Raw genomic sequence first — 14,477 nt, forward strand, 5'->3', positions numbered from 1 at the left:
AGAGCCAAGGATTTTGAATTCAAATGGGAAAAATATTTCCTGGGCAGGCCAGAAGTGCTTTTTTAGCTAAGCTAGCTTGTAGCTGTGGCTCAAGTGGGCGTGGCCTGACAATTAGCTGAGCCAGTCAGAACTTTATCCAAAATGCCGTGCGGTTTACCTCATGACCTCTTATGGCGTAATGAAATTCATTACACCGCGCGGTGTAGAGTTATGCCGTGCGGTACTAAGAATCCAGTCCATGGCTTTTGGGCTTATTTTAAGCTCTTGGGCTCTTGGGTTGAGGGAGTCATTTATTCAAGCTAGCAAAGGTATCGTTTCCTTTATTTCATCATCGGGACATCCAATGCTCCTTTGAGGTCCGGATTGAGGTGTCTACAACTAGGTGGAGCATCGATTAGAAGGGCGGCTCTACCTTGAGAGGTGCTTTTCCCCCCCTCCCCTGACACCCCACCACCCAGACCCCACAACCCCATTTCCACTGTTAACCCCCCCCCCCCCCCCCCCCCCCCCCCCCCTAGTTTGCCTTTTTTTTTTTCCCCTCTTTATTTCCTTTTCTTTCTTTCCATTTTGAATTTTTTTTCATTTTTTTTTCTCTTTATTTCCTTTTCTTTCTTTCCAATTTGAATCTCTTTTTTTTCGTTTTTTAATTTTCAATTATTTTCTTTATTTGTTTCTTTTCCCATTTACCTCCCTTTTTTTTTTTTTGGTTAACTCAAATTCTATTTTCAATTAAAATTGACTTTATACTTAATAAATTTATGTGATTATGTAGGCTAGTATGAATGTATACCTAGAAAATCTAGGAAAGACTACTTGTAAGACGATTAATAGGTTCAAGTCTAATTCTAGGCTTTGTAAAGTAATTGAGAGGAAAAAAAAAGTGTTTCAATTGATCATGTTTATCCGACTGTTTTTTTTTTCGTTTTTTTGTCCTTTCTAGATTAAAAAATATAGTTACAAAAATAAGTATTCCAATTTTCAATTCGTTTGAACCGGTGCAAAGATGTTATTTTTCTGATCATTTCATCCTAAAATGGTCGTAGGAAATTTTTGGCTCTAAGGCCTTTCAACGAGCACCCTAAGATTCAGAAAAATAACATCTTTGTACCGGTTCAAACGGATTGAAATTTGAAACACTTATTCTTTTACACAATTTATATATTAAAAAATATAGTTAAAAATTATGTATTTCAATTTTTTAGTTAAAAAATATAGTTGAAACACAAAGTCCTCCTTTTATACCCTCCAGAAATAATATTTTTCCCACACAAATTAATATTTTTTGGACCAGCTGATCGCTGCCTTATCTTGGCACACGAATCAACATTTTTTATACTTGTCTTTTGTTCACATTCTAAGCATGAGGTGTAAGTATTGCCTAATGAATTCAACTGTTTTTTTTTCCTTTTTTTCCCCTATATACATATTAAAAAATAAGTGTTTCAATTTTCAATCCGTTTGAACCGATGCAAAGAAGTTATTTTTCTGATCATTCATCCTAAATGGTCATAATAAATTTTTTGCTCCAACGCCTTTCAACGAGCACCCTAAGACTCGTTATTTAGTTTCAGGACTCTCTTAGGGTGCCCATTGAAAGTCCTTAGAGTAAAAAATTCATTATGACCATTTAAGATAAAATGATCAAAAAAATAATATCTTTGCACTGATTCAAACAGATTGAAAATTGAAACACTTAATTTTTTAACTATATTTTTTAATATATAAACGGTGTAAAAAAATTAAGTGTTCGGATTTTCAATCCGGTTGAACTGGTGCGAAGTTCTTATTTTTTTGATCATTTTATCCAAAATGGTCGTAATGAATTTTTTGCTCTAAGGCCTTGCAATAGTCACCCTAACAGAGCCCTGAAAACAAATAAGAAGCCTTAGAGTGCTCGTTGAAAGGCCTTAGAGCCAAAAATTCATTACGACCATTCAAGATAAAATAATAATAAAAATAAGATCTTCGCACCAGTTCATCCGAATTAAAAATCGGAGCACTTAAATGATAGTATTAAATAAATAAAAGAGAAAAAAGATATACAAAATATTAAATAAATATTCTTGGCACACGAATCAATATTTTTGTTGTCTTTTTTTTTGAACTAATAATAGGCCACATTTATTAATTGGCATACAGATCAACATTTTTGACTTCCTAAATTCGGTGATTAAATGGACTGATATTTGCAGTACTATAATTGTCCTGAGAACATTTTAGACTGCCCAAAATTATCAACATTGTCCGATCAAGTCCTGAGATATGTCAATTTTCTCATATTGGCGCGCACATTACAATAGTGAGATTGAAGGAAAAAAAGAAAGAGATAGAAAGAGATAAATAGATAAACAAAGAAATAAATAAGAAATAAAATTACATGAAAAATATTAAATAAATACAATAAAAAATTAAGAAATTAAATTAAAAAATTTAGTTAAAAAGGAGGGGTATTTTGGATAAATAAAAGAGAAAAAATATATAATAAATATTCAATAAATAAAAGAGAAAAATAAATAATTACATAAATGAATTAAATAAATAAGATAAAGGAATTAAGAAATTAAATAAAACTGGAATTTAATTAAAAGGGAGGGATATTTTGGACTTTTGGCATGGGTCCCATGTAGGGCCGGGGGGTGGTGGTGTGTCAAGGGGGGTGGGAAAAGCAATTTACCTCTATCTATCTTATACCGAGCGGTTCAAGCGAATTCCAAGCTAGGTTCAAAACATGCACTAAAATTTTATAAATTTTTTTGGCTGCTGATTTTGCCACTCCCTTTTTTGTTAACGCCACTCCCCTACAAGTGTATTTTTGGGTGCAAAAATACACTTGCAGTGGACTGACGTTAACAAAAAAAATGAGTGGCAAAATCATTTCCCTTTTTTTTTTTTTTACATATAATTTGATTTTTCTTCAATGTTGTCGATATTGAATTACTCTTACAGAGCCAAAATAAATAAAAATTCACCTAAATTTGCGAGTAAGTAAATAATACTGTATAGCTCAACAGTACAAAATAAACTAGGCACAATTTATTTTCAATCAAAATAAATATGTTTATTTTATATAAGCTTTGTAAAAAAACTTCTCTTTACGTTTTTGTCACTGGTAAACAAAAATCGTGAAACCATGATTACACATGAGAGAGAAATATGAAGAAGAAACAACCTACAAGAAATCAATAGGATTAACAATTAAGGCCCTGATTGGATGGGGAATATAGCATCCCGGATTTCTTTTCAGCCCTGATAAAGGGGGATAAGTCCCCATATCCACCGTTTGGAAGCCCAAAATTGCCCCCGGATTACTTTTTCCCCCCTTAAAACTTATCCGGCTGTGGAGGGGTTGAGGGGGATAACTTTTGGGCCACCCCCCCCCCCACCCACCCAACCAAAAAAAAAAAAAAATTTCCGGCTGTGGATGGACGATTATGCCCCCCCTTATCCCCCTCCCCTTCCATCTCTGCAACTAACCCTCTTTTTCCATTTTTTAGAAAAACAAAGAGAGATAGATGACTGGAGAGAGAGAGAGAGAGGGGGGGGGGGGGGGGCAGGAGAGGAGAGGTACATGTTATTGCCGTTGCCAGAGCCATCGTGTTGCTACTGTTGAAACCCTTCGGTTTCATGGGGAAGAAGAGAAACATAATAAAATAAAAAAGAAAGGTTGGGTAATAGTAAAAGAAAAAAGAAAAGAAAGGGGAAACGTTGGGTAGTTGGGTAATAAAAAAGATTCACATAGGTTTTAACTATATTTTTTAATATTAATTTTAGAATTTATATACTTATTTTAATACATAATCAAATTTAACAGTGCACATGGATAAAATAGTCATTTGACAGCTTTTTTATCATCTATCCCTTCTTATCCCCCATTCTATAAACCATCCAAACAAAGTCAAATTTTATCCCCCTATTTAATACTTCATCCAAACCATATACTATTTTATCCCCCCTCTATAAACCATCAAAATTAATACCCCCTACTATTTTATTTCCCTTCATATTTTTTACCCCCAATTTTTTACCCGCGTCCAAGCAGGCCCTATAGGCTAAAAAACCAACGGAAACATGGGGTACTTGATAAAGAAATAAACTCTTTAGTTTTATAGTTAGTGGAGAGACCGATTATTTGGCGAGTGACGTTCAATCACCAATTTTTTTTCCCTCAGCATGTTCAATCGCCATATTTGTAGAGAGAGAGAGAGAGAGAGAGAGAGAGAGAGAGAGTCATCAGTTTTGATGCTCTCTCTCTATTGATGTGTGGGCTGGAGCACCTTTTTTCAACATTTTTTTTCTTTTCCTACCAAAAGAACTTCAAAAGTACAGTAGTATTTTTTTGGCGTCTGTGTGTTGGAGACTTGGAGTACATCCACCTGAAAATACGTCGTCATAGTATCCGGTCAGCTCCACTCGCAGTCGTAGCCATTGTTATTAATCGCTGCTCGCAATTAAACTGAAGGCATTTGCACAAAACAGGCCAAAATTTGTGATACAACTCAAATTGGTTTACTGCAATATTTACATGAGTTCTCAGTTTGAACAAGATCACTGGGGAAATGGGCTAACTATGTACACCATCATCTACTCTCTGTTGCCAAGAGTCGGTGTGATTGATTCTAGCCTCTAGATAAAAATCTTTATGATACAAATGTAGATCTCCCGAGGGCGGAACCGAAAAAATGTGAAATCTCTTCAAGTGACAGCAACCTTGTGTTCTTAGTTAGAGAAGAAAGAGAATGCGACCCCAGAACTCCTATGGTACAAGTGTAGTCCATAACTCTTTCGTGAATCCTCTGAATGCTGGGAAAGTGGAACCCTAGCCGGTAAAGAGCCCTACTCTGATGCCAACACAAATCATCTCCCTGAAATACTGTAACACGTCTTAGGAAATGCCGTTTTTTAGACTACAAGAGAATTTTGAGAAACGATTCTTAGAATTTACGTCATAATATCAACTGAACACATATGAACTCCAGTGATAACATTACTTTCCAAAGTGGGATGGTAAGAAAACGGAAATCAAGCCTTTACGAATTAGAAAAATAGAGCTTACCAAGGGAAAGAACCCCAACCAAAACCACGAATTATGTCAGTTTCTACAACTGAGCCCTCACTATGAGTTATGATCGGCTGCAGTTCGGAGAAAGCGTGAAACTTCACGATAAAGTTGTTCGGGTTCAAATGGTTTCGAAACATAGCCATCCATTCCACCCTTTAAGCACTGCTCATGCGTAGCCTGAATTACGTCTGCAGTCATAGCTAAAATTGGCACATGCCAATCACATACGTTTTCGCATGGTTCTGCCGATAGTTCTCCTTGTTGGAAGTGACCATTCATGCTGTGTTCCATGTCTCGAATTTTTTTTGTAGCTTGAAACCTGTTAAGGAAGGAGGATAGTCAGCTCTTTTGCATACAACTTATAAACATTGACATCTACCAACACACAAGATAATATCCAAGCTCTTAGATTCTTTAACATAAGATTAAAAATTGATACGGGTGATGCATACCCATCCATTTCCGGCATCTGAATATCCATAAAGCAGGCATCAAATTCATGGGGTGGCTTTAACAATGAAACCGCCTTCTTTCCGCTTTCTGCACACACCACATCGGCTCCATATTTCTTCAAGGCTCCGGCAGCTACTCTAAGATTTACATAATTATCATCCACAACCAAAATCTTTCTCCCCAGAAGCAGATTGCGAAGAGACAAACCAGGGAGTTCTCCGTTGCATCCATTCCCCTTGTTCCCAACACCCATGGCTCGTTGTAGTGCCGCCGCTAACATACTAGCTCTCAGGGGCTTTGTGATGACAGTTGGATTATAAACATGGGAAGTTGCAAAACTACTTCTGGTAGAACTGAGAGAGAGAGACAGAAGAAACAGTTTTGGAGGAACACTGAGCTCGAGTTTTCCTAATCTATCAATAAAAAGAGAGGAAAAAGCCAAGTCCTTATCCCAAACTTCCTGTTCTATAAGAACCATGTCAATAGATGTATTCCCAGTGCCTATGGTTAAGAAACATTGATTCAAATCAGGAACCACTTCAACGTGAATTCCCAGCCGCTCGATGTGATATCTAGACACCTTGACCCGGACATTTCTAGGGTCCACAACTACAGCAGTCATGCCACGAAATTCTGAAGAAACTGAATTGGACTGGTTGTTGATATGTTGGTTCCTAAGCTCACTCGTACTAGTAAATTCAGCAGTAAAAGTAAAGGTGGACCCCACCCCGGGTACGCTTGTGAACCCAATTTCACCTTTCATGAGGCCTACCAAACACTTGCTTATGCTTAACCCAATCCCAGTGCCACCATGTATTCGGGAGTTTGAGGGGCCCACCTGCATGAAGGGTGTGAAAACGCGATTTTGTGCTTTTAGAGGGATCCCAACACCCGTGTCCTCTACAGAGACAATTACATTGACAAGGTCAGCGGACGACGACAACCGTGACAGAGAACGCCTATCTTGGCTGAGAGTTCTGAATCCTTCCCAGCTCTGATGTGTATCCGCCACAGGAAATCCACTCAATGTATTCTTAGATGATGATTCTGTTTCAACTTCTATAGATTCCATTACCTCTTCAACGAGATGGACAGTGACAAAAATATGCCCATTCTCGGTGAACTGCAACAAAGAGACAAGCAGTTTCCATGTTACATACTAAATTTATACCAAAACAACATGCCCATAGCATCACAATTCATGACACCACAAGTTTCCTTTTTTATAACTCTTAACACGTGCACTTTTCATTCCAACAGATTATTTCACACTTCCCCCAACAAATCAAGGAAGAAATCTTACTAGACAGCACAATTCGATAACAGAATTATTTCTGTGGTGAAAAGGTGATTCTTCAATTGACTATGTAATGCAGATACTTTTCTCCTCTTTGGCTGACTCCAGTCAAATTCCCAACTACTTTTTCCTTTGAATGGATGAAGTTTTAGTAATTCCTATCCTTTTAATTCTACTCATAAAGGCAAAAAGAATTTAGCTTTTCCAAGGCCTTATTGCTTTCCTGTATATGCAACAACATATGTAAAGCTGTTTCATACTTACTTTGATTGAATTGCCAATGAGATTTGTGAGGATTTGCCGAAACCTACCCGGATCACCAATCAGCATCTCAGGAACCTTATCAGAGATGTAAGCTGCAAGCTGCTCTCAAAAGATATGAAAAAAAGAAAAGAAAAGAACAACTTACACATTACATCATTATACTCAACGGAACTGGATAAAGAAAAAAACATGGATAACTAAAGTAAGAGGAAGAGTATTGGCTACCTCCACTCCTTTTTCCTGAGACTTCGCAGAAGCAAGTGATAACAAATCATCCAAAATCGCCCGCAGATCAAATTGAACTGCCTCAAGCTCAATCTTACCAGATTCGATCTTCGCTTGATCCAAAACCTCGTTTATAAGAGAAACTAGTGCTTTCCCACTGGCCTGTGCAGTTCTGACATAGTCTTGTTGAGTTACATCCAGATCTGTGTCCATTAGCATATGCATCATTCCTGTTGAATAAACATATTTAGAAACCACTTAACCACCTTGTATTTGGTTTTCGGTTGCTTTAACAATTTATTTCATAGACTGCCCATTATTTTCCTCAGCAAGTATGGAAATGCCGAAAGTGGCTCAAAATGACAAATCGTATAAAACAAATCACAAAAATTATTAACTTACCCAGAACTCCATTCATTGGGGTTCTGATCTCGTGGGACACAGTAGCAAGGAACTACAGAAGGTGGAAACCAATTAGGACATTTATGCATATTAGGTGAAGCCGGAAAATGTTCCAATGAGAATAACTAGGACCATCAAGTACCTGAGATTTTGCAACATCAGCTGCCTCAGCTCGTTTCTTGAGCTCCATCATCTCATGGTAATCATCCTCAACTTTGGCTATTCGATTCACAGTCGCATGGAATATATACCCGACAAGCAATGAAATTATGAGGATCCCAATAGAGGTCAATATAGCTAACAATGGCCATGGTTGTTTTTGATTGAATCTGTTTCAAGAACAAACGTCATGGTTAGTATTTTAAGTCACTTTGCATCTCACTCACTAAGAAATTGCATTGACCACTCTCAGAGAAAAGCTTCTCTAGTTCCTAAAGCAGTAACTACAGAACACGGCATTAAGGAAGGTCAACCATTCAGAATAAGTGAGTTAGAGGAACCCCCGGATAGCCCTTTATTTCAAGTAGAATGTCTACCAGAATTGTAGGGTTTTTGCCTGAGATCTTCCAAAAGCAGATCCGCAAAAACAGATTCCAAAAACACCAATATCAAATTGCATCTCAGATCAGCGTTTAAGCAGCTTTAAAAGTTGTTTTTAGTTCAAATGCAGAAGTAAAAGCTGTGCCAAACACAGTGGCACATCTTTCGAGGTGTCAAAATCTAAAATCACCTCAAAGAAGCGATTGCAAACACCCACTTTAAATCGCATGTAAAAGTACAACAATGAGATTGGTAAAGTGACAAACTGGAGGATACGGTATCATATGGGGATTACGAAAAATACCTGCAACGCATCTCATGTTTTCTAAACGGATCCCCGAAATTAAGTGCACTAACATGCTGCAACCCATCATGTGACACATTTGTGCCATACATGCTGATAGGCTGCGAAGAGTTGGTGGTATCGTAAACATTCACGAGGATGGTCTGTTTGCTCGCAAGTTGGTGGAGTAACTTCTCCACAAGTGATTCGATATCAAAGACTCCACCAATGTACCTGTTTGGCAGCATGGAAGAACATTAAAAGAAAGTCTAATATGACTCAATCTTTTGTCTAATATTGATGGCATGTTCAAATTTCTAATCATGCTTTCACTTAGAACTCAGTACATCAAATCACTTATTTCTACTTAAACACAAGGCGATATCTGAATTATCTATAGAGAAAAACTCAACTCAAAATTAATTAAGTATGGATCGCAGGTCATCATAGATTGATTTATGGGCAGACAACATACCCATCAGTTGCTTGAATTCTCTCATTCGGAGTTGCATTTGAGGGGAGATCCGTCTTGTAGACAGCAAAAGTCAAAATGACTCCAAGGCGATTTGATTTGAGTAGCCTAAAAGGAGCAGTGAGAACTCCCTTTCCAGATGCTCTTGCACGTAGCACATTATCACGATCTTCCTGTCCATGCGCAAATTGAACAAAATTGACTATTTTACGTAGTAGGTAGTCTCAAAGGAAAACTTGTTATGTTCTTTTCTTGTTTCTTTTTGTTCCTTTTGTTTTTCCCTTTCTGTTTGGTAAGGCAGCATTTTGATTCTTGGAATTTCTTGGCAAGTATGACACATAAAATGTTGACAAGGGTTTAACAAAAACACGATTGGGTTCACTTGAAAGCTAGTACTCCCCCGTCTCCACGTTTTTGTCCATTTTTACTATTGTGGATAGGACATCAAAAAAATTCGTTCCTATCTTTATTTGTAACCTTTTTAGATGAATCCGAAACTTTGTCTACAAGAACTAATTGAGATCTTTTTATTGGTGTAAAAAAACTTGAAACTTTTTATGGAAAATACACTAATCGTTGACCCAGTTAAAGAATGAAGCTGAATAAATCAACATATTGTGGGCGTCTTGAATGTGGGAGTAAATTAGCATAAGATGAGAAAAAAATTGCTTAATCCAAATGAATATGTAGGAGAATAGCCAAAGAATTCACCTTTCCAGATAGCATATCAATAGAAACCACATGAGAAATAGTATCCTGTGCAAATATGACAGGGGCATATTCCTCACTTAACGGGGAAGGCTCCAGGGATTCTGGGTTATACTCGTCCTTATGGACCGGGGTTTGCTCCAGTGTGTCCATCCTCTTAATTGTCCACCCTTGTCGCATCTCAAATTGTTCCCTTTCAGAGTGCAGGACCCTCACAGCATATGCCACACCACTTGTTAGAGGCCTTTCAAAAGCAGTTCTTTCAGTGTACCTCGCAAAAGTCCTCTATTGGTTCACGAAGTTAGAATATTTCACATAAATCATCAGAGGAAAAGAAGCAGAAATATCTTGCTCTAAAACCAAGCTAAATGCATTACTGTTAATATTTTCAACATAATTAGGTATACGAAACACCAGATTACATTGAACATAAAAGCCAGATTATACAGAAGTAAAACACTGGAACTGAGATAGAAGGATGAACAGTGGGTCATCCAGCATTGGACAGAAATTAGGAATTCCGACCAAGAATTAACCAGGAAAATAAATCAAATCTGGTTTGAAGTAAGATAAAACTGACAACCAGTTCATCATCCAGAATTATCAAATTCAAAAACAATTAATTCAAACTCAGAATTAACCAATTCAGCAGGAGAATTACTAAAATCAGAGTCTATGAGAGCAAAACAATAAACAACGGTGAATCATCCAGAATTGCTCAGAACTAAGGGATTGAAATTCATAATCAAACAATTGAAGAGAATAACTGAAACCTGGTTCCAATATAAGCTAGAAGTTGAACTCCCATGTGAGTTAAGCCAATTAGGCACTTAAGGTGAGAGAATCGCCAATTTCTATGCAAGTGAAAACCCCTGAACCTTAGAAAAGATAAAAGACAGATCAATCTTTTTACCTGATCAATAGATGATGGGTTCTTGCTATGGTGGAAAGTTGAAATCAAAATGGACATGGCCTGCACATGATTCATACTGACATTGAACTGATCCTGTAACATCCTAGCCCTCTCATCACACATACTGGCAAGTGTCTCCTTCCTCTTCTCCATAGCTTGGGAGCTCATATACCAACAAACTCCCAAAGACACCAAGCTCCAAAAGACTACCCATGTCACCAAAAGCTTCTTCCACAACGTTTTTCTCACTCTTTTGGACCCTATATACTGGTAGTAGTGGAGCTGGATCTTGCAGCTGTCCCCTGATATCTTATCCCATAACTTCAGCCACATCTTTGGACCATTACCAACCAACTCAATCTTGGAATCCATGGATTCACCATTAATGAACCAATTCATGGAAATTAAAGACACAAGCCAGCAACATAGCACCAGTAGAAGGTTCCCAACTATCAAGCCAAACCCAATTACATGAAGGAGACTCATCCACAACAGTACCCAGAAAAAAGTTGCAAACAGTATCAGATTAAACCACGTCTGACTTTTTTTTGTTTATACTAATAAAAGGGGGAGATGAACTCCCCAGCTGTCAAATCTACAGAAACTGTCTAGCTAGACCTAACCTCAAAATAATTCAAACTAAGCAGGAACAAGATGAGCCCACCTCTCTCCTAACTCCAAATTAAGTATACTACAAGCAAGTTGATTGTGAAAGAAGGTGAGAGAAAGAAGATGCTGCCTTATCCACCCAATTACCAATGCAATAATACCCAGAAACAAGGTAAGATAGGAAAAAACAAGACACCCACGACTACAGAACCAAAGAATCCACTGGAGAAAACCCAGATGGAGAAATGGACCAATACAACAAAACCAAGATTCCCAAAAACTAATTTTCGACAGAAGACATAAATGAAAAGCAAATTGAACAGTGGCTCCAACAAAGAATCTGACAGGAAAACCAGTTTTGTGTAAGGGTTCTTAAATTCCTGAAGTGATAGCAAGCAAGCGTGTGGGGGTGTATAGTTTTCGACTCTATAAAGTGAGCAAACTTCACAGAAGCAATAATTCGTTCACCGAGAATTAAAGATGACAACCAAATGAATAAGGGCAGGGGAAAGAAGGTGAAAGGAGAATTGATGTGTGGACAGTTGGACACTATGAAACAGGAATCTGCGAAAGGAAAATGAAAAGAAACACGGCTGTGAAAATGTCTGCTAGCAGAGGCCATTATCTCTCTATCCACTCTATCCCCCATCCACCCCAATAATAAATTGAAGAAATCAGCAAAGATAATTTATTCGTGGATTTATTAATATGGAGTAACAGCTCGTTTGGACAGTGAAAAAAGAAGAGATAAAAAATGTGAGTTATTTCTCACCAAATCTCTCCATTTTTTGGTGAAATTGGGTGAGAAAAAGAAAAAATCAATTAACATATGTTTTTATACTTCTTTTCACATTTTTCATCAAAATGTTCAATTCAAATGATGAATTTTACAAAAAAATCATAACTCTTTCTATTCTCTTTTCATCAAACCCTCCCTTGAAAGGGGCTGAAGAGACCAAAACTGCAGAAAACTTTTACTTCGGCTGAGCAGAAACCGTTTTACTCATTTAACACACGCGCACACACACACCCCACCACCCCCAAAAAAAAATTAAAAATAAACACTCATTTTCTCAACTTTCCCTTTGCGTTCACATATATCTAACTTCGACACGCCAAGTCGTTTTTATGGCTTGGGTGATCAGCAGTGCTACGGCCACGGGCCACCGCTTTGTTACATAATTCAATATTCACCGCTCAACATTTCATGGTTCATCTCGATAATTAATGGTCCGAATTTTAAAAAACTATTCTACAGACCGTCCAAAATTCGGTGAGATTGAGAGCGGTGAGAGAGCGGGGAATTTTGAGCAGTGGACGTAAACTTTCTGATATTTTTGTGTCTAATTTCAGTGCCCTAGGCCAAGGACACGTGGTGCCTCATCTTCTCTTTTCTTTACACATTTGTGTAGGTTCCAAATATTTTATGATGGGATCCACGCCAATGTGTGGTGAAGAGAGGGGTTGAGGCATTCGTTGGGTAAATAAAGAGTAGTGCTATTGGTACCGATGGGGTCGGTACCGAAATCGTAGGGATGGCTGCACCGGGCAGTCTCCGGCCACCGAACGGTCGATCCGAGCCGTTCAAAAATTCTATAAAAAAAAATAAGAGGGCCTACGCGAGAAAATTATCTATCTGTTTTTTTACAAAAACCTAAGATGCCTTGATTTTCTATTTCTTCAAGACATATTCCTATTTAAAAATTGTTTAGCTATCCGACAATCTTAAAATGGCTACAAAGAAAAAAATTCAAAATAATTTTATGTTGCAGATAAATTTATAAGTTCCCCAAGTATAATAATTTAATAAAGAAATGTATTATCTTTGACAAGAGATGTCTTATTGAATAGATTTAAGAAGAAAATAAAGAAATAATGGAGAAAGTGAAAAATTACCCTCGCTTGATTTGCATTTTGCGATAAGATAGTACTTCGAAATTTATAATTCCATAAATATGTGGTGGTTTAGAGGCGAAAGTTCAGTAAAAAAAAATGAGAGGGCCTACGCGAGAAAATTATCTATTTGTTTTTTTACAAAAACCTAAGATGCCTTGATTTTCTATTTCTTCAAGACATATTCCTATTTAAAAATTGTTTAGCTATCCGACAATCTTAAAATGGCTACAAAGAAAAAAATTCAAAATAATTTTATGTTGCAGATAAATTTATAAGTTCCCCAAGTATAATAATTTAATAAAGAAATGTATTATCTTTGACGAGAGATGTCTTATTGAATAGATTTAAGAAGAAAATAAAGAAATAATGGAGAAAGTGAAAAATTACCCTCGCTTGATTTGCATTTTGTGATAAGATAGTACTTCGAAATTTATAATTCCATAAACATGTGGTGGTTTAGAGGCGAAAGATTCAGTGAATGGAGACTTGCCTGTGAGGAATAATTATTTAATGATTTTGGAACATCGCCATGTGGTGTCCCAACATCCTTCTCCATCACATATTTATGCAAGACTCATACATTTAGTCTTGAGTCTCACATGAATATGTGTTGAAGAAGAGCATCGGAACACCATGTGGCGATGCCTTAAGAGCACTCGATAAATTTCCATATTCAAACATGATACAATAAAACTTCTAAGATATTTTTTTACAAAAGCACATCAAAAAAAAAAAATTTCATGTGTCCCACATCGCCTAAACGTGCCCCATCTGTGCCGGTTATAAGGTTCTAATTTTCCTCTTCTTAACACCTAGGTTTTAAGGAGTAGTATGAGCTGAACTTTTCAACTTGGTATCAAAGCTTGGTTGGGCATTTGTTTGGTGGACTGTTATCCTATTGTCATGTGTTGTGGTCCAGGAGGGTGTGTTGAAATGTGTTCCACATCGCCTGGACATAACCCATCAATGCTGGTTAACTTCAAATTGGAGATGCCAATTTTTTTTTGAAGGTTGATGTGGCATTTTGGCATCTCCAATTCGACATCAAAATCTTATCTTCAACCCTTATGTCAAATTCTATTTATTTGACATCAAATTATCCCTCTCCAAACCTTATGTCAAAATACAAATGGTCATTTTTTGAAATTTGGCATGGAGGAGGGTGACTGTCAAAGTTGACATGAGAAGGCTTGCCTTCAAATCCACCTGTATTTGGCATCAAAGAAGGCTGTGTTAGATTGAATTTTGGTGCTAATTTTTATCGTTAAAATGTCCACGTTGGAATTGACATCTCCCATTGGAGATGCTCTAAGGCTCCAATTTCCCTGGGTGATCAGGCCGGTGTACCCAAGTCCC

General features: G+C 37.2%; 1 protein-coding gene across 3 annotated transcripts; it reads right to left on the bottom strand.

Annotated features, from left to right (window-relative positions):
- Positions 1–4,462: 4,462 nt before the first annotated feature.
- LOC131310040 (histidine kinase 3-like) lies at positions 4,463–11,896 on the bottom strand. 3 transcript variants are annotated; one of them, XR_009195093.1, is made up of 11 exons: positions 10,617–11,895; positions 9,707–9,988; positions 8,999–9,168; positions 8,545–8,757; positions 7,843–8,029; positions 7,701–7,752; positions 7,299–7,528; positions 7,074–7,172; positions 5,512–6,635; positions 5,054–5,378; positions 4,463–4,862 (listed from the first exon to the last, which is right to left on the bottom strand). XR_009195093.1 is itself a non-coding variant. In XM_058336832.1 (10 exons), exons 1-10 carry the CDS (start codon positions 11,100–11,102, stop codon positions 5,114–5,116), a joined length of 3,108 nt encoding a protein of 1,035 aa, XP_058192815.1. In that variant the 5' UTR covers positions 11,103–11,896; the 3' UTR covers positions 4,916–5,113. The 3 variants fall into 3 exon arrangements, 1 of the variants encoding a protein (XP_058192815.1); XR_009195094.1 differs by having other exon boundaries at positions 4,463–4,870; XM_058336832.1 differs by lacking the exon at positions 4,463–4,862 and having other exon boundaries at positions 4,916–5,378; positions 10,617–11,896.
- Positions 11,897–14,477: the final 2,581 nt, after the last annotated feature.

Source organism: Rhododendron vialii, chromosome 12a, assembly GCF_030253575.1.
Source record: "Rhododendron vialii isolate Sample 1 chromosome 12a, ASM3025357v1".
NCBI lineage: Eukaryota > Viridiplantae > Streptophyta > Magnoliopsida > Ericales > Ericaceae > Rhododendron > Rhododendron vialii.

Coding starts and splice junctions, on each gene's coding strand:
- LOC131310040 (XM_058336832.1), bottom strand. CDS start 11,102: ATGAGTCTCCTTCATGTAATTGGGTTTGGCTTGATAGTTGGGAACCTT. Junction 7,529..7,700: donor CCCAATGAATGGAGTTCTGG/GTAAGTTAATAA, acceptor TTTATTCAACAG/GAATGATGCATATGCTAATG. Junction 5,379..5,511: donor CAGATGCCGGAAATGGATGG/GTATGCATCACC, acceptor CTTCCTTAACAG/GTTTCAAGCTACAAAAAAAA.